The sequence below is a fragment of the Stegostoma tigrinum genome, chromosome 47, assembly GCF_030684315.1.
Source record: "Stegostoma tigrinum isolate sSteTig4 chromosome 47, sSteTig4.hap1, whole genome shotgun sequence".
Classification (NCBI taxonomy): domain Eukaryota; kingdom Metazoa; phylum Chordata; class Chondrichthyes; order Orectolobiformes; family Stegostomatidae; genus Stegostoma; species Stegostoma tigrinum.
This window is the reverse complement of record NC_081400.1, coordinates 4457189-4476732: the sequence shown is the minus strand read 5'-3', so window position 1 is coordinate 4476732 and position 19544 is coordinate 4457189. Positions and strand designations below refer to the sequence as shown.

The 19544-nt window shown below is 54.7% G+C and overlaps 1 protein-coding gene across 1 annotated transcript in view; it reads right to left on the bottom strand.

Moving 5' to 3' along the window:
• Positions 1-19544, bottom strand: part of cgnb (cingulin b) — an 82566-nt gene that overhangs the window by 21674 nt on the left and 41348 nt on the right. The window contains exons 2-3 of the mRNA XM_059643030.1: positions 5063-5172; positions 482-841 (exon numbers count right to left, since the gene is read on the bottom strand). Of these exons, the coding sequence (XP_059499013.1) occupies positions 482-784 (303 nt within the window). The 5' untranslated portion in view covers positions 785-841; positions 5063-5172. The remainder of the gene's footprint in view (positions 1-481; positions 842-5062; positions 5173-19544) is intronic.

Here is a 19544-nt window from a genome sequence, read left to right as displayed (position 1 = left end):
GCCAAGTGGCCTGCTTCCAAACTGTATGGATTCATTAATTTACGAACAGGGCAGAGAACCCCAGAAGAGGCCTCACCAACATCCGGCACAACCTCAATGTGACTTGGAACTCCCTTCCTGAAACGGCGGGAGATTCCGAATCTTGAACATTTTTCTTTTTGTCAAGATGGGGCGGGGGGGGGGAGATTGATTCTGGATGTCCCAGGGGTTGAAAGGTTCTCGGGAGAATGTGTCAGAATGGAGGGTTGAGGTTAAAATCAGATCAGGCCAGGAAAGGACCTCAAGAGTGGCCTACTCTTGTCCCTTATTCATGAGGGACCAACGTGTCATGAGGTTGTTATACCGTTTGGGAGGGGCGCTTCCTGTGCATAAACAGGTTCCCACTGAAAATTCCAAACACCACAGGGTGAGGGGAGGTGCCACCTGAAATGCAATTGGCTTTCATTCTGAACCCTAGCCCTTCCCATGCCCGCCCTCTTACCTTCTCATCCCCGCACTGCTGCAAGGCTTTGACTTTGACCTCCAGGTCAGCGTTGGCTTTGAGGAACCGGCCGTCCAGGTCGCTGATGTAGCGCTTCTTGTCGTCAAGGGTCATGCTGATCTCGGCCAGACGGTTCTGCGCCTCGCTCCTCTCCTTCTTCAGCTGGCTCACCATGTCCCAGGCCTTGCCGCTCTCTGCCTTCAGCCGGCCGTTCTCTGTCATCAACGTCCACTGGTAGAACGCCAGGGCAACCAACAGGAGCAGGAGTCCCGCCAGGATGACCAAGGGGTTCTTGCCAGCCATCACGCCCGTCGGGCTTGCTCCCCTCCAACAGCCGGGAGCTTCTACAATGGCCACCAACTGAAGAGCAATGCAGAACAAACAGGAAGTGTCTCTGTTAAAATGTTTACGAGGTGTTTGAGGTAAGAAGCTGCTACTTCCTGGATACAAACAACCTCTTGCACAATATGGAAATTCAACCTGTTCAACTGTGGAATGTGCCAATAACAGGGAGAGGAGATAGGCTCCTTTTGCAGGCTGTGGGGTGTGGCTTGTATACAGGATGTTTCTGTATTCTGCATTCTAATTTTCTCTCTCTCTCTCTCTCTCTTTTTCTCTCGGCAGAGGGTTTACTTCACGATTCCAACTTCAGTTCACTCCCTGCCACCTCCCAGTCTCCGAGGTTAAGGGCAATGTTATGGAATCAATATCCAGCATCAAGTTGAGGCAGATCAGCCCTTCTAGCCTGCTATCCCACTCAATAGGATCCTGGCTGATTACTCCCTGTTCCTGTTCTCTCTCTCTCTCTCTCCACTATAGCCTTTTAATATAGAAAGAAAACGGGTGGCTCAGTGGCTGGCAGTGCTGTCTCGTGGCGCCAGGGTCACAGGTTCGATGCCCCTCCTCGGGCAAATGTCTGTTTGCATGTGCTACCGTGTCTACCGTGTCTGCGTGGGTATCCTCTGGGGGCTCAGGTTTCCTCCCACAGTCCGAAGAGGCGCAGGTTAGATCTCAATCGGCTCAACCTCTCCACCCTTCTCACCCACTCCAACCTCTCCCCCTGCAGAAAGCCGCCGCCGACGTCACTCCGCCCACCGCCTCCACAGCCAGCAGCTCCAGAGGAGACAGTAGCACCCAGCCCTTCACCATCCCCTTCAAGGCCTCCCCCTCACTGAGGACGAACGGTCAGTCCTTAGTAAGGGGCTCACCTTTGTCCCCCTCCACCCACACATCAACAAATACTGGTCACGTTTGGGCATAGAGCAGTTTTTCCACTGTCTCTATCTCCACGCTTACTTCTTCAACCCTCCCTCTACTGACACCTTCTCCTGCCTCCAACACAGCCCCTCCTCCTGGACACCACCCCAAGGCCTCCTACCCTCCCTCGACCTCTTTCATCTCCAACTGCGGTCAAGATATCAATCATCTCAACCTCTCCACCCCTCTCACCCACTCCAGCCTCTCCCCTGCAGAAAGTGCAGCCCTCCGCTCCCTCCGCTCCAACCCCAACCTCACCATCAAACCTGCAGACAAGGGAGGTGCAGTGGTAGTATGGCACACTGACCTCACTGAGGCCAGGCGCCAACTCTCCGACACCACCTCCTACCTCCCCCGGATCATGGCCCCACCCCCGACCACCAAACCATCATCTCCCAAACCATCCACAACCTCATCACCTCAGGTGACCTTCCACCCACAGCCTCCAACATCATCGTTCCCCAACCCCGCGCTGCCCACTTGTATCTCCTTCCCAAAATCCACAAACCTGCCTGCCCGCTCGACCCATTGTCTCTTCCTGCTCCTGCCCCACCGAACCTATCTCCACGTATCTCGAATCCATTTTCTCCCCTTTGGTCCAGGAACTCCCTACCTACGTCCGTGACACCATACAGGCCCTCCACCTCCTCCAGAACTTCCAATGCCCCGGTCCCCAACACCTCATTTTCACCATGGGCGTCCAGTCCCTATACACCTGTATTCCTCATGCAGATGGGCTAAAGGCCGTCCACTTCTTCCCGTCCTGCAGGCCCGACCAGCCCCCTCCACCGACACCCTCATCCGCCTAGCCAAACTCGTCCTCACCCTCAACAACTTCTCTTTAGATTCCTCCCACTTCCTACAGACAAAGGGGGTGGCCATGGGCACCCGCATGGGCCCCAGCTATGCCTGACCTCTTTGTAGGTTACATGGAACAGTCCCTCTTCCGCAACCGTATTTCCTGCATTTCCCGCAACTCATCCCTCACACCCAATCCCTGCAATAACAACCAAAACAGAATCCCCCCCATCCTCACGTTCCACCCCACCAATCCAACACATCATCCTCCAACACTTTCGCCATCTGCAATCTGACCGCACCACCAAAGACATTTTTCCCTCCCCACGCTTATCTGCTTTCCAGAGGGACCACTCTCTCCGGGAATCTCTTGTCTGCTCCACACTCCCCTCCACCCCCACCACACCAAGCACTTTCCCCTGCAACCGCAGGAAGCGCTACACCTGCCCCTACACCTCCTCCCTCACCCCCACCCTAGGCCCCAAGAAGTCTTTCCACATCAAGCAGATGTTCACCTGCACATCTACTAATGTGGTATACTGTATCCGCTGTTCCCATTGTGGCCTCCTCTACATCGGGGAAACCAAGCGGAGGCTTGGGGACCACTTTGCAGAACACCTCCGCTCGGTTCGCAATAAACAACTGCACCTCCCAGTCACGAACCATTTCAACTCCCCCTCCCATTCCTCAGACAATATGTCCATCGTGGGCCTCCTGCAGTGCCACAATGATGCCACCCAAAGGTTGCAGGAACAGCAACTCATATTCTGCTTGGGAACCCTGCAGCCCAATGGTATCAATGTGGATTTCACAAGCTTCAAAATCTCCCCTCCCCCCACGGCACCCCAAAACCAGCCCAGCTCTTCCCCTCCCCCCACTGCATCCCAAAACCAGCCCAGCTTGTATCGGCCTCCCTAACCTGTCCTTCCTCCCACCTAGATAACAAAGTGTGAAGCTGGATGAACACAACAGGCCAAGCAGCATCTCAGGAGCACGAAAGCTGACATTTCGGGCCTAGACCCTTCATCAGAGAGGGGGATGGGGAGAGGGTTCTGAAATAAATAGGGAGAGAGGGGGAGGCGGACCAAAGATGGATAGTGGAGAAGATAGGTGGAGAGGAGAGTATAGGTGGGGAGGTGGGGATGGGATAGGTCAGTCCGGGGAGGACGGACAGGTCAAAGAGGCGGGTTGAGGCTGGTAGGTGGGAAATGGAGGTACGACTTGAGGTGGGAGGAGGGGATAGGTGAGAGGAAGAACAGGTTAGGGAGGCGGGGACGAGCTGGGCTAGTTTTGGGATGCAGCGGGGGAGGGGGAGATTTTGAAGCTTGTGAAGTCCACATTGATACCATTGGGCTGCAGGGTCTAGGCCTGAAACGTCACATTTTGTGCTCCTGAGATGCTGCTTGGCCTGCTGTGTTCATCCAGCTTCACACTTTGTTATCTTAGATCCTCCAGCATCTGCAGTTCCCATTATGTCTTCCTCCTAACTATCTCCTCCACCCACCTCAAGCCCCACCCCTACCTCCTACCTAATATAGCCCCATCCCGCCCCCTTGACCAGTCCATCCTCCTCGGACTGACCTATCCCTTCTATCTCCCCATCTACACTCACCTCTACTAGCTCCACCCCCTCCTCTTTGACCTGTCTGTCTCCTCTCCACCTACCTTCTCCTCTATCCATCTTCTATCTGCCTCCCCCTCTCTCCCTATTTATTTCAGAATCCCCTTCCCCTCCCCCATTTCTGATGAAGGGTCTAGGCCCACAACGTCAGCTTTCCTGCTCCTCAGATGCTGCTTGGCCTGCTGTGTTCATCCAGCTCTACATCTTGTTATCTCAGGTTAGGGTGGATTGGCCGTGCTAAATTGTACTGTGCCCAGGGATGTGCGGGTTAGGGTGGGTCGGCCGTGCTAAATTGCCCCGCATTGCCCAGGGATGTGCGGGTTAGGGTGGGTTGGCCGTGCTAAATTGTCCCGCAGTGCCCGGGGATGCGCAGGTTAGGGAGGATTGGCCGTGGGAAATGCAGGGTTACAGGGAAGCAAGGAGGGGGAGGAACAGGGCTGGGTGGGATGTTGTTTGGAGGGTCTTCATGCTAATGAGATTTTTATTCAGCCTACTGTGCCATTGTTCGCAGCTACTCAGTTGATTGTTCCCAGTCTTTGCCCCCACACCCCTAATCCTTGTAGCCTCTTCAACGTAGAAACAAGCAGTTCGCCATCCATTTCACTTCCCCACCTACTCAGAGTTAATCATTCAAGTCTCTGCCCGTGACCTTTGATCCCTCATAGCTCTACAAATGGAGGGTAAGGGGGAAGAATGGCACCCACTCTGTGCCACTCCTGCGATCAAAAGAAAGTCAACCCCAGCAAAACGTCTCACACTTCCGTGCCCACACAATGCATATTTCTCATCATCTTACAAACTCGCCTGCAATTTTGCAAAGCAGTAACCCCCCTCCCCTACCTCCTCCAAACATTGCCTCATTCTGGTATTATCCAGCACTAAGATACTGCATTGGCCCTGCTTACCAGAGATTTGTGAGGTATTTAGGGAGAGTTAAACAGCCCCAAACCACGAGCGATTCTTCCTCCAACTCCTTCTGCCTTATGGTTCGACTCCTGGCTGAGAGGGACGTCACCTGCAACAGATCAGATTGGACTTAAATCTTATGCTGCTCGTCAATAAATAACTCGAGAGCAGCCACAAACCGTAACCTACATGTTAACAGACCAATACAGTGCCTAGCTGCAGAAGGAGCTCACCGTTTCACGCAGCATGCCGCTGCCTCCTGCAGGTAGTTTGCAAAATGGTGAGGAGATTGAGGTCGAACCCGCAACAGTGCCATGTAGTGAGGGAGCAGGAACTGTTGGAGGGTCAGTGCTGAGGGAGCAGGCATTGTCAGGGGGTCAGTGCTGAGGGAGCGGGCACTGTCGGAAAGTCAATGCTGAGGGAGCGGGCACTGTTGGAGGGTCAGCACTGAGGGATCGTGCACTGTCAGAAGGTCAATGCTGAGGGAGCGGGCACTGTCAGAGGGTCAGTGCTGAGGGAGCGGCACTGTCGGAAGGTCAATGCTGAGGGAGCGGGCACTGTCGGAGGGTCAGTGCTGAGGGAGTGGCACTGTCGGAAGATCAGGGCTGAGGGAGCGGGCACTGTCGGAGGGTCAGTGCTGAGGGAGCGGCACTGTCGGAAGATCAGGGCTGAGGGAGCGGGCACTGTCGGAGGGTCAGTGCTGAGGGAGCGGCACTGTTGGAAGATCAGGGCTGAGGGACCTGGCACTGTCGGACACTCAGTGCTGAGGGAGTCCCTGCTCCCTTAGTGCTGACCCTCTGACAGTGCCTGCTCTCTCAGCATTGAGTGTATGACAGTGCCAGCTCCCTCAGCGCTGACCTTCCGACAATGCTCACTCCCTTAGCACTGACCAATCAACAGAGGAGTAGGAGAGTCGACCTTTCGAGCCAGGACCCTTCTTCAGAACCCCGACCCAAAATGTCAGCTTTCCTGCTCCTCTGATGCTGCCTGGCCTGCTGTGTTCCTCCAGCTCCACACTGTGTTCCTGCTAGTTTTAAACTCCCAAACCCTGGGGAAGAAAAGAGCTTTGTTCACCCTATCCATGTCCCTCATGATTTTTGAGACTTCTCTAAGTAACAGTGGAAATAGGTGCGTGGAATTGGCCACTGCATCTGTCAAACCTGCACCAGCGTGCAATATGACCATGGCTGGTCACGCAATTTCAGTCTCCCACTCCCGCTTTCTCGCCATACCCCTTGATCCCTTGAGCCGCAAGGACCACATCCAGTTTCCTCGTGAATATATCAAGCAAACTGGCCCCACAGGACAATTCCACAGCTTCACAACTCTCTGAGTGAAGAAATGCTTCCTCATCTCAGACCTGAGTGGCTTATCCCTTCTTCTTAGACTGTGAGCCCCTGGTTCTGGGCTTCCCCAACATCTGAAACTTTGTTCCCATAACTAGCCTGTCCATGCCAATCAGGATTTTGTATGTTTCTGTGAGATTCCCCCTCCTCATTCTTTGAAATTCCAGCGAGTACAAGACCAGTCTTTCTTCATATGTCTGTCCTGCCGTCCAGGAATCAGCCTGGTGAACTCCCTTAATAAAAAGAGTGTCCTTCTCAGACTAGGGGAACGAAACTACTCAAAGTGTGGCCTCGCCAAGGCTCTGTATAACTGCAGCAAGGCGTCCTCACACCTGTAAGGTCACCCCCTCAGCCTCCGCCGCTCCAGGGAAAATAGCCCCAGCCCCGGCAAACATCCTTTTCGGAGCCCTTTCAAGTGTAACAACATCCCTCCTACACCAGAACTGAATGCAGTATCCGAAAAGCTGTGACAAGAAAGTTTAAATCTAAAAGTCTAAAGCAGCCAGGTATGGAGCAGATAACAAAGTGTGGAGCTGGATGAACACAGCAGGCCAAGCAGCATCTCAGGAGCACAAAAGCTGACGTTTCGGGCCTAGACCCTTCATCAGAGCCAGCACTTCTATTTGTGTTGCTTTATCCCCCTCTTTTCGCAGACGTGTCCAATTTATTTCACTTCCTGTAAATGTTTGTCCTTATCCTTTAATAATTTATTCCAGGCAGTGTTGCTGATTCCTTTGTGTGTAACACTAATCTTTCTTGATTCCTTCAATCCACACATAGTCATTAAAGTGTTGACACTTATAACAGCACAGCCCCTCAGTGGTATTCTGATATAAACCTTCTCGGCAACACAGTGACTCCACGGTGAGCACTGCTGCCTCGCAACACCAGGGAACCTGGTTTGATCCCACTCCTGGTGATGGAGTTTGCACGTTCTACCCCCTCACTGTGTCTGTGTGGTGTTCCCTCCAAAGATGAAAGGGCTTCAGAAAAAGATGTACAAGGATATTGCCGGGGTCGGAGGGTTTGAGCTAGAGGGAGAGGCTGGGGTTATTTTTCCATGGATGCTGAGGGAGTGACCCTTATAGAGGTTCATAAAATCATGGCTAGGGTGAGAAGCCAAGGTCTTTTCCCCAGGGTAGGGGGGAGTCCAAAACTAGAGGGGCATAGGTTTAAGGTGAGAGGGGAAAGGGACCTGAGGGGCAACTTTTTCACACAGAGGGTGGTGCGTGTATGGAACGAGCCGCCAGAGGAAGTGGGTGGAGGCTGGTACAGTTACAACATTTAAAAGGCGTCTGGATGTGGACGTGCATAGGAAGGATTTAGTGGGATATGGGCCAAATGCTGGCAAATGGGACTGGATTAATTTAGGATATCTGGTTGGCATGGACTAGTTGGACTCCATGGCTCTGCATGCAGCCGAGTGTGGGTTGGCCATGCTAAATTGTCCCCTTGTGCCCAGGGATGTGCAGGTTAGGGTGGGTTGGCCGTGCTAAATTGTCCCCTTGTGCCCAGGGATGTGCGGGTTAGGGTGGATTGGCCGTGCTAAATTGTCCTGTAGTGCCCAGGGATGTGCGGGTTAGGGTGGATTGGCCGTGCTAAATTGTCCCCTTGTGCCACGGATGTGTGGGTTCGGGTGGATTGGCCGTGGGAAATTGTCCCGTAGTGCCCAGGGATGTGCGGGTTAGGGTGGAATGGCCGTGCTAAATTGTCCTGTAGTGCCCAGGGATGTGTGGGTTACGGTGGATTGGCCATGGTAAATTGTTCCTCCACTCTGAGGTTATTCAGCCCATTGGCATCAGGTGACAAAATAGGAGTGTGCACAATCTCCTCCCTGTCTTCACCGTATCACTGCATCTCATTTCCGTCCCAACAGGGTCATTTAAACAGTCCTTGGATAAGCAGATGGATGATGGTGGGATAGTGTAAGGGGATGGGCTGAGATTAGTTCACAGGTCGGCGCAACATCGAGGGCCGAAGGGCCAGTTCTGTGCTGTATTGCTCTATGTTCTATGTTCCCTTGTGCCAGGGATGTGTGGGTTAGGGTGGATTGGCCGTGCTAAATTGTCCCCTTGTGCCACGGATGTGTGGGTTAGGGTGGATTGGCCGTGCTAAATTGTCCTGTAGTGCCCAGGGATGTGCGGGTTAGGGTGGATTGGCCATGCTAAATTGGCCCCCTGTGCCAGGGATATGCGGGTTAGGGTGGATTGGCTGTGTTGAATTGTCCCCTTGTGCCAGGGATATGTGGGTTAGGGTGGATTGGCTGTGCTAAATTGTCCCCTTGTGCCAGGGATGTGTGGGTTAGGGTGGATTGGCCGTGCTAAATTGTCCCGTAGTGCCCAGGGATGTGCGGGTTAGGGTGGATTGGCCGTGCTAAATTGTCCTGTAGTGCCCAGGGATGTGCGGGTTAGGGTCGATTGGCCGTGCTAAATTGTCCCCTTGTGCCAGGGATGTGCGGGTTAGGGTGGATTGGCCATGGGAAATTGTCCCCTTGTGCCAGGGATGTGTGGGTTAGGGTGGATTGGCCGTGCTAAATTGTCCCAATGTACCCAGGGATGTGCAGGTTAGGGTGAATTGGCCATGCTAAATTGTCCCCTTGTGCCACGGATGCGTGGGTTCGGGTGGATTGGCCGTGCTAAATTGTCCCATAGTGCCAGGGATGTGCAGGTTAGGGTGGATTGGTCGTGCTAAATTGTCCTGTAGTGCCCAGAGATGTACAGGTTAGGGTGGATTGGCCGTGTTAAATTGTCCCCTTGTGCCAGGGATGTGTGGGTAAGGGTGGATTGGCCGTGCTAAATTGTCCCGTAGTGCCCAGGGATGTGCGGGTCAGGGTGGATTGGCCATGTTAAATTGTCCTGCAGTGCCCAGGGATGTGCGGGTTAGGGTGGATTGGCCGTGCTAAATTGTCCCGTAGTGCCCAGGGATGTGCGGGTTAGGGTGGATTGGCCATGCTAAATTGTCCCCTTGTGCGCAGGGATGTACAGGTTAGGGTGGATTGGCCGTGCTAAATTGTCCCCTTGTGCCACTGATGTGTGGGTTCGGGTGGATTGGCCGTGCTAAATTGTCCTGTAGTGCCCAGGGATGTGCGGGTTAGGGTGGATTGGCCGTGCTAAATTGTCCCCTTGTGACCGGGAATGTGCAGGTTAGGGTGGATTGGCCGTGCTAAATTGTCCCCTTGTGCCAGGGATGTGCGGGTTAGGGTGGATTGGCCATGGGAAATTGTCCCCTTGTGCCAGGGATGTGTGGGTTAGGGTGGATTGGCCGTGCTAAATTGTCCCAATGTACCCAGGGATGTGCAGATTAGGGTGGATTGGCCATGCTAAATTGTCCCCTTGTGCCCAGGGATGTGCAGGTTAGGGTGGGTTGGCCGTGCTAAATTGTCCCCTTGTGCCCAGGGATGTGCGGGTTAGGGTGGATTGGCCGTGCTAAATTGTCCCAATGTACCCAGGGATGTGCAGGTTAGGGTGGATTGGCCATGCTAAATTGTCCCCTTGTGCCACGGATGCGTGGGTTCGGGTGGATTGGCCGTGCTAAATTGTCCCATAGTGCCAGGGATGTGCAGGTTACGGTGGATTGGCCGTGCTAAATTGTCCCCTTGTGCCAGGGATGTGTGGGTTAGGGTGGATTGGCCGTGCTAAATTGTCCCGTAGTGCCCAGGGATGTGCGGGTTAGGGTGGATTGGCCATGTTAAATTGTCCTGCAGTGCCCAGGGATGTGCGGGTTAGGGTGGATTGGCCGTGCTAAATTGTCCCCTTGTGACCGGGAATGTGCAGGTTAGGGTGGATTGGCCGTGCTAAATTGTCCCCTTGTGCCAGGGATGTGCGGGTTAGGGTGGATTGGCCATGGGAAATTGTCCCCTTGTGCCAGGGATGTGTGGGTTAGGGTGGATTGGCCGTGCTAAATTGTCCCAATGTACCCAGGGATGTGCAGGTTAGGGTGGATTGGCCATGATAAATTGTCCCCTTGTGCCACGGATGCGTGGGTTCGGGTGGATTGGCTGTGCTAAATTGTCCCATAGTGCCAGGGATGTGCAGGTTAGGGTGGATTGGCCGTGCTAAATTGTCCTGTACTGCCCAGTGATGTACAGGTTACGGTGGATTGGCCGTGCTAAATTGTCCCCTTGTGCCAGGGATGTGCGGGTTAGGGTGGATTGGCCATGGGAAATTGTCCCCTTGTGCCAGGGATGTGTGGGTTAGGGTGGATTGGCCGTGCTAAATTGTCCCAATGTACCCAGGGATGTACAGCTTAGGGTGGATTGGCCGTGCTAAATTGTCCCCTTGTGCCACTGATGTGTGTGTTCGGGTGGATTGGCCGTGCTAAATTGTCCTGTAGTGCCCAGTGATGTGCGGGTTAGGGTGGATTGGCCGTGCTAAATTGTCCCCTTGTGCGCAGGGATGTACAGGTTAGGGTGGATTGGCCGTGCTAAATTGTCCCCTTGTGCCACTGATGTGTGGGTTCAGGTGGATTGGCCGTGCTAAATTGTCCTGTAGTGCCCAGGGATGTGCGGGTTAGGGTGGATTGGCCGTGCTAAATTGTCCCCTTGTGACCGGGAATGTGCAGGTTAGGGTGGATTGGCCGTGCTAAATTGTCCCCTTGTGCCAGGGATGTGCGGGTTAGGGTGGATTGGCCATGGGAAATTGTCCCCTTGTGCCAGGGATGTGTGGGTTAGGGTGGATTGGCCGTGCTAAATTGTCCCAATGTACCCAGGGATGTGCAGATTAGGGTGGATTGGTCATGCTAAATTGTCCCCTTGTGCCCAGGGATGTGCAGGTTAGGGTGGGTTGGCCGTGCTAAATTGTCCTGTAGTGCCCAGGGATGTGCGGGTTAGGGTGGATTGGCCGTGCTAAATTGTCCCCTTGTGACCGGGAATGTGCAGGTTAGGATGGATTGGCCGTGCTAAATTGTCCCCTTGTGCCAGGGATGTGCGGGTTAGGGTGGATTGGCCATGGGAAATTGTCCCCTTGTGCCAGGGATGTGTGGGTTAGGGTGGATTGGCCGTGCTAAATTGTCCCAATGTACCCAGGGATGTGCAGGTTAGGGTGGATTGGCCATGCTAAATTGTCCCCTTGTGCCACGGATGCGTGGGTTCGGGTGGATTGGCCGTGCTAAATTGTCCCCTTGTGCCAGGGATGTGTGGGTTAGGGTGGATTGGCCGTGCTAAATTGTCCCGTAGTGCCCAGGGATGTGCGGGTTAGGGTGGATTGGCCATGTTAAATTGTACTGCAGTGCCCAGGGATGTGCGGGTTAGGGTGGATTGGCCATGCTAAGTTGTCCCCTTGTGCCCAGGGATGTGCAGGTTAGGGTGGGTTGGCCGTGCTAAATTGTCCCCTTGTGCCCAGGGATGTACAGGTTAGGGTGGATTGGCCGTGCTAAATTGTCCGTTTGTGCCACGGATGTGTGGGTTCGGGTGGATTGGCCGTGCTAAATTGTCCTGTAGTGCCCAGGGATGTGCGGGTTAGGGTGGATTGGCCGTGCTAAATTGTCCCCTTGTGACCGGGAATGTGCTGGTTAGGGTGGATTGGCCGTGCTAAATTGTCCCCTTGTGTCAGGGATGTGCGGGTTAGGGTGGATTGGCCGTGCTAAATTGTCCCAATGTACCCAGGGATGTGCAGGTTAGGGTGGATTGGCCATGCTAAATTGTCCCCTTGTGCCACGGATGCGTGGGTTCGGGTGGATTGGCTGTGCTAAATTGTCCCATAGTGCCAGGGATGTGCAGGTTAGGGTGGATTGGCCGTGCTAAATTGTCCTGTAGTGCCCAGAGATGTACAGGTTAGGGTGGATTGGCCGTGCTAAATTGTCCCCTTGTGCCAGGGATGTGTGGGTTAGGGTGGATTGGCCGTGCTAAATTGTCCCGTAGTGCCCAGGGATGTGCGGGTTAGGGTGGATTGGCCATGTTAAATTGTCCTGCAGTGCCCAGGGATATGCGGGTTAGGGTGGATTGGCCATGCTAAATTGTTCCCTTGTGCCCAGGGATGTGCAGGTTAGGGTGGGTTGGCCATGCTAAATTGTCCCCTTGTGCCCAGGGATGTACAGGTTAGGGTGGATTGGCCGTGCTAAATTGTCCCCTTGTGCCACGGATGCGTGGGTTCAGGTGGATTGGCTGTGCTAAATTGTCCCATAGTGCCAGGGATGTGCGGGTTAGGGTGGATTGGCCGTGCTAAATTGTCCTGTAGTGCCCAGGGATGTGCGGGTTAGGGTGGATTGGCCGTGCTAAATTGTCCCCTTGTGACCGGGAATGTGCAGGTTAGGGTGGATTGGCCGTGCTAAATTGTCCCCTTGTGCCAGGGATGTGCGGGTTAGGGTGGATTGGCCGTGCTAAATTGTCCCAATGTACCCAGGGATGTGCAGATTAGGGTGGATTGGCCATGCTAAATTGTCCCCTTGTGCCACGGATGCGTGGGTTCAGGTGGATTGGCTGTGCTAAATTGTCCCATAGTGCCAGGGATGTGCAGGTTAGGGTGGATTGGCCGTGCTACATTGCCCTGTAGTGCCCAGGGGTGTGCGGGTTAGGGTGGATTGGCCGTGCTAAATTGTCCTGTAGTGCCCAGAGATGTACGGGTTAGGGTGGACTGGCTGTGCTAAATTGTCCCATAGTGCCCAGGGATGTGCGGGTTAGGGTGGATTGGCCGTGCTAAATTGCCCCGTAGTGCCCAGGGATGTGCGGGTTAGGGTGGATTGGCCGTGCTAAATTGTCCCGTAGTGCCCAGTGATGTGCGGGTTAGGGTGGATTGGCCGTGCTAAATTGTCCCGTAGTGCCCAGGGATGTGCGGGTTAGGGTGGATTGGCCGTGCTAAATTGTCCTGTAGTGCCCAGGGATGTGCGGGTTAGGGTGGATTGGCCGTGCTAAATTGCCCCGTAGTGCCCAGGGATGTGCGGGTTAGGGTGGATTGGCCGTGCTAAATTGTCCCGTAGTGCCCAGGGATGTGCGGGTTAGGGTGGATTGGCCGTGCTAAATTGTCGCCTTGTGCCAGGGATGTGCGGGTTAGGGTGGATTGGCCGTGCTAAATTGTCCCCTTGTGCCAGGGATGTGCGGGTTAGGGTGGATTGGCCGTGCTAAATTTTCCCCTTGTGCCACGGATGCGTGGGTTCGGGTGGATTGGCCGTGCTAAATTGTCCCATAGTGCCCAGGGGTGTGCGGGTTAGGGTGGATTGGCCATGCTAAATTGTCCTGTAGTGCCCAGAGATGTACAGGTTAGGGTGGATTGGCCGTGCTAAATTGTCCCCTTGTGCCAGGGATGTGTGGATTAGGGTGGACTGGCTGTGCTAAATTGTTCCGTAGTGCCCAGGGATGTGTGGGTTAGGGTGCATTGGCCGTGTTAAATTGTCCCGCAGAGCCCAGGGACGTGCGGGTTGGGGTGGATTGGCCATGCTAAATTGTCCCCTTGTGCCACGGATGTGTGGGTTCGGGTGGATTGGCCGTGCTAAATTGTCCCGTAGTGCCCAGGGATGTGCGGGTTAGGGTGGATTGGCCATGTTAAATTGTCCTGCAGTGCCCAGGGATGTGCGGGTTAGGGTGGATTGGCCGTGCTAAATTGTCCCCTTGTGACCGGGAATGTGCAGGTTAGGGTGGATTGGCCGTGCTAAATTGTCCCCTTGTGCCAGGGATGTGCGGGTTAGGGTGGATTGGCCGTGCTAAATTGTCCCGTAGTGCCCAGGGATGTGCGGGTTAGGGTGGATTGGCCGTGCTAAATTGTCCTGTACTGCCCAGAGATGTACAGGTTACGGTGGATTGGCCGTGCTAAATTGTCCCCTTGTGCCAGGGATGTGCGGGTGAGGGTGGATTGGCCATGGGAAATTGTCCCCTTGTGCCAGGGATGTGTGGGTTAGGGTGGATTGGCCGTGCTAAATTGTCCCAATGTACCCAGGGATGTACAGCTTAGGGTGGATTGGCCGTGCTAAATTGTCCCCTTGTGCCACTGATGTGTGTGTTCGGGTGGATTGGCCGTGCTAAATTGTCCTGTAGTGCCCAGTGATGTGCGGGTTAGGGTGGATTGGCCGTGCTAAATTGTCCCCTTGTGCGCAGGGATGTACAGGTTAGGGTGGATTGGCCGTGCTAAATTGTCCCCTTGTGCCACTGATGTGTGGGTTCGGGTGGATTGGCCGTGCTAAATTGTCCTGTAGTGCCCAGGGATGTGCGGGTTAGGGTGGATTGGCCGTGCTAAATTGTCCCCTTGTGCCAGGGATGTGCGGGTTAGGGTGGATTGGCCATGGGAAATTGTCCCCTTGTGCCAGGGATGTGTGGGTTAGGGTGGATTGGCCGTGCTAAATTGTCCCAATGTACCCAGGGATGTGCAGATTAGGGTGGATTGGTCATGCTAAATTGTCCCCTTGTGCCCAGGGATGTGCAGGTTAGGGTGGGTTGGCCGTGCTAAATTGTCCCCTTGTGCCCAGGGATGTGCGGGTTAGGGTGGATTGGCCGTGCTAAATTGTCCCCTTGTGACCGGGAATGTGCAGGTTAGGATGGATTGGCCGTGCTAAATTGTCCCCTTGTGCCAGGGATGTGCGGGTTAGGGTGGATTGGCCATGGGAAATTGTCCCCTTGTGCCAGGGATGTGTGGGTTAGGGTGGATTGGCCGTGCTAAATTGTCCCAATGTACCCAGGGATGTGCAGGTTAGGGTGGATTGGCCATGCTAAATTGTCCCCTTGTGCCACGGATGCGTGGGTTCGGGTGGATTGGCCGTGCTAAATTGTCCCCTTGTGCCAGGGATGTGTGGGTTAGGGTGGATTGGCCGTGCTAAATTGTCCCGTAGTGCCCAGGGATGTGCGGGTTAGGGTGGATTGGCCATGTTAAATTGTACTGCAGTGCCCAGGGATGTGCGGGTTAGGGTGGATTGGCCGTGCTAAATTGTCCCCTTGTGCCAGGGATGTGTGGGTTAGGGTGGATTGGCCGTGCTAAATTGTCCCGTAGTGCCCAGGGATGTGCGGGTTAGGGTGGATTGGCCATGTTAAATTGTACTGCAGTGCCCAGGGATGTGCGGGTTAGGGTGGATTGGCCATGCTAATTTGTCCCCTTGTGCCCAGGGATGTGCAGGTTAGGGTGGGTTGGCCGTGCTAAATTGTCCCCTTGTGCCCAGGGATGTACAGGTTAGGGTGGATTGGCCGTGCTAAATTGTCCGTTTGTGCCACGGATGTGTGGGTTCGGGTGGATTGGCCGTGCTAAATTGTCCTGTAGTGCCCAGGGATGTGCGGGTTAGGGTGGATTGGCCGTGCTAAATTGTCCCCTTGTGACCGGGAATGTGCTGGTTAGGGTGGATTGGCCGTGCTAAATTGTCCCCTTGTGTCAGGGATGTGCGGGTTAGGGTGGATTGGCCATGGGAAATTGTCCCCTTGTGCCAGGGATGTGTGGGTTAGGGTGGATTGGCCGTGCTAAATTGTCCCAATGTACCCAGGGATGTGCAGGTTAGGGTGGATTGGCCATGCTAAATTGTCCCCTTGTGCCACGGATGCGTGGGTTCGGGTGGATTGGCTGTGCTAAATTGTCCCATAGTGCCAGGGATGTGCAGGTTAGGGTGGATTGGCCGTGCTAAATTGTCCTGTAGTGCCCAGAGATGTACAGGTTAGGGTGGATTGGCCGTGCTAAATTGTCCCCTTGTGCCAGGGATGTGTGGGTTAGGGTGGATTGGCCGTGCTAAATTGTCCCGTAGTGCCCAGGGATGTGCGGGTTAGGGTGGATTGGCCATGTTAAATTGTCCTGCAGTGCCCAGGGATATGCGGGTTAGGGTGGATTGGCCATGCTAAATTGTTCCCTTGTGCCCAGGGATGTGCAGGTTAGGGTGGGTTGGCCATGCTAAATTGTCCCCTTGTGCCCAGGGATGTACAGGTTAGGGTGGATTGGCCGTGCTAAATTGTCCCCTTGTGCCACGGATGTGTGGGTTCGGGTGGATTGGCCGTGCTAAATTGTCCTGTAGTGCCCAGGGATGTGCGGGTTAGGGTGGATTGGCCGTGCTAAATTGTCCCCTTGTGACCGGGAATGTGCAGGTTAGGGTGGATTGGCCGTGCTAAATTGTCCCCTTGTGCCAGGGATGTGCGGGTTAGGGTGGATTGGCCGTGCTAAATTGTCCCAATGTACCCAGGGATGTGCAGATTAGGGTGGATTGGCCATGCTAAATTGTCCCCTTGTGCCACGGATGCGTGGGTTCAGGTGGATTGGCTGTGCTAAATTGTCCCATAGTGCCAGGGATGTGCAGGTTAGGGTGGATTGGCCGTGCTAAATTGCCCTGTAGTGCCCAGGGGTGTGCGGGTTAGGGTGGATTGGCCGTGCTAAATTGTCCTGTAGTGCCCAGAGATGTACGGGTTAGGGTGGACTGGCTGTGCTAAATTGTCCCATAGTGCCCAGGGATGTGCGGGTTAGGGTGGATTGGCCGTGCTAAATTGCCCCGTAGTGCCCAGGGATGTGCGGGTTAGGGTGGATTGGCCGTGCTAAATTGTCCCGTAGTGCCCAGTGATGTGCGGGTTAGGGTGGATTGGCCGTGCTAAATTGTCCCGTAGTGCCCAGGGATGTGCGGGTTAGGGTGGATTGGCCGTGCTAAATTGTCCTGTAGTGCCCAGGGATGTGCGGGTTAGGGTGGATTGGCCGTGCTAAATTGCCCCGTAGTGCCCAGGGATGTGCGGGTTAGGGTGGATTGGCCGTGCTAAATTGTCCCGTAGTGCCCAGGGATGTGCGGGTTAGGGTGGATTGGCCGTGCTAAATTGTCCTGTAGTGCCCAGGGATGTGCGGGTTAGGGTGGATTGGCCGTGCTAAATTGTCCCCTTGTGCCAGGGATGTGCGGGTTAGGGTGGATTGGCCGTGCTAAATTTTCCCCTTGTGCCACGGATGCGTGGGTTCGGGTGGATTGGCCGTGCTAAATTGTCCCATAGTGCCCAGGGGTGTGCGGGTTAGGGTGGATTGGCCATGCTAAATTGTCCTGTAGTGCCCAGAGATGTACAGGTTAGGGTGGATTGGCCGTGCTAAATTGTCCCCTTGTGCCAGGGATGTGTGGATTAGTGTGGACTGGCTGTGCTAAATTGTTCCGTAGTGCCCAGGGATGTGTGGGTTAGGGTGCATTGGCCGTGCTAAATTGTCCCGCAGAGCCCAGGGACGTGCGGGTTAGGGTGGATTGGCCATGCTAAATTGTCCCCTTGTGCCACGGATGTGTGGGTTCGGGTGGATTGGCCGTGCTAAATTGGCCCCCTGTGCCAGGGATATGCGGGTTCGGGTGGATTGGCTGTGTTGAATTGTCCCCTTGTGCCAGGGATGTGTGGGTTAGGGTGGATTGGCCGTGCTAAATTGTCCCCTTGTGCCAGGGATGTGCAGGTTAGGGTGGATTGGCCGTGCTAAATTGCCCCGTAGTGCCCAGGGATGTGCGGGTTAGGGTGGATTGGCCATGCTAAATTGTCCCCTTGTGACCGGGAATGTGCAGGTTAGGGTGGATTGGCCGTGCTAAATTGTCCCAATGTACCCAGGGATGTGCAGGTTAGGGTGGATTGGCCATGCTAAATTGTCCCCTTTGTGCCACGGATGCGTGGATTAGGGTGGATTGGCCGTGCTGAATTGTCCTGCAGTGCCCAGGGATGTGCGGGTTCGGGTGGATTGGCCATGCTAAATTGTCCCGTAGTGCCCAGGAATGTGCTGGTTAGGGTGGATTGGCCGTGCTAAATTGTCCCGTAGTGCCCAGGGATGTGCGGGTTAGGGTGGATTGGCCATGCTAAATTGTCCCGCAGTGCCCAGGGATGTGCGCGTCAGGGTGGATTGGCCGTGGGAAATGCATGGTTACAGGGATAGGTCAGTGTGGAGTCAATGGGCCATACGGCCTGCTTCCACACTGTCGGCATTCTACTTGATTTGCACGGAGCCCTAAGCCCACGTCTCTGTTCAACGCGGGCGGTGATAGATTGGGATATCTCACAGTTCTCCAACGCTCCTCCATTTCAGAAGTAGCACTGGAAAACCAATCCAGTTCTGAGGAAGGCTCACGGAGCTCGAAAGGCTAATCCTGCTTTCTCTGCTGAGTTCTCCCAGCAGTTTCTGTTTCTGATTTCCAGCATCCGCAGTTTTTATTCTAACCTTTACTGGTAAACCACATGTCAGTCTGGACGTTTAGGTTTCCCAGTTGTCTACAATTCTCAGGAGAACAGTACTTGGTTTTGTTGGGAATGAACAAAAAAAATAGCTGAAGCCTTCCCTTCAATCAAATGGTACAATTATTAAATGAAGTAACAAACAAGAGAGTCAGACAGTCAGGGAAAAAATGTGTGAGATACAGACAGATAAATGTTATCAATGAGCTGCTGACCATGACTTCCAAATATTCTACGGCCAATGGTGTTTCCCATTTGGAGCCACTGTTGTAATATAGAAATCTGGGCAGCCAATAGATGCACAGCAAGATCTCACATAGCAATGTGCACTTACGTAGGTCATTCAGCCCCTCGTGTCTGTACTAAGGGATTGGGCGCTATTGGACGGTCAGTGCAGAGGGAGTGGGTACCGTTAGACGGTCAGCGCTGAGGGACGGACAACGTTGGAGGGTCAAGGCTGAGGGAGCGGGCACTGTCAGACAGTCAGTGCAGAGGGAGTGGGTACCGTTAGACGGTCAGCGCTGAGGGACGGGCACCGTCGGAGGGTCAAGGCTGGGGGAGCGGGCACTGTTGGACGGTCAGCGCTGACGGAGTAGCCACTGTCGGAGGGTCATTGCTGGAGGAGTGGGCCTTGTCGGACAGTCGGCGCTGAGGGAACAGGCACTGTCAGAGGGTCAGCGCTGAGGGAGCTGGCACTGTCTGAGGGTCAGTGCGGAGGGAGCGGACACTGTCGGAGGGTCAGCGCTGAGGGAGTGGGCACTGTTGGAGGGTCAGCGCTGAGGGAGTGAGCACTGTCAGAGGGTCAGCACTGAGGGAGTGGGCACTGTCGGAGGGTCAGCGCTGATGGAGCGGGCGCTGTCGGAGGGTCAGTGCTGAGGGAGCGGGCACTGTCGGAGGGTCAGCACTGAGGGAGTGGGCACTGTCGGAGGGTCAGCGCTGAGGGAGCAGGCGCTGTCGGAGGGTCAGTGCTGAGGGAGCGGGCACTGTCGGAGGGTCAGCACTGAGGGAGTGGGCACTGTCGGAGGGTCAGCGCTGAGGGAGTGGGCACTGTCGGAGGGTCAGCGCTGAGGGAGCAGG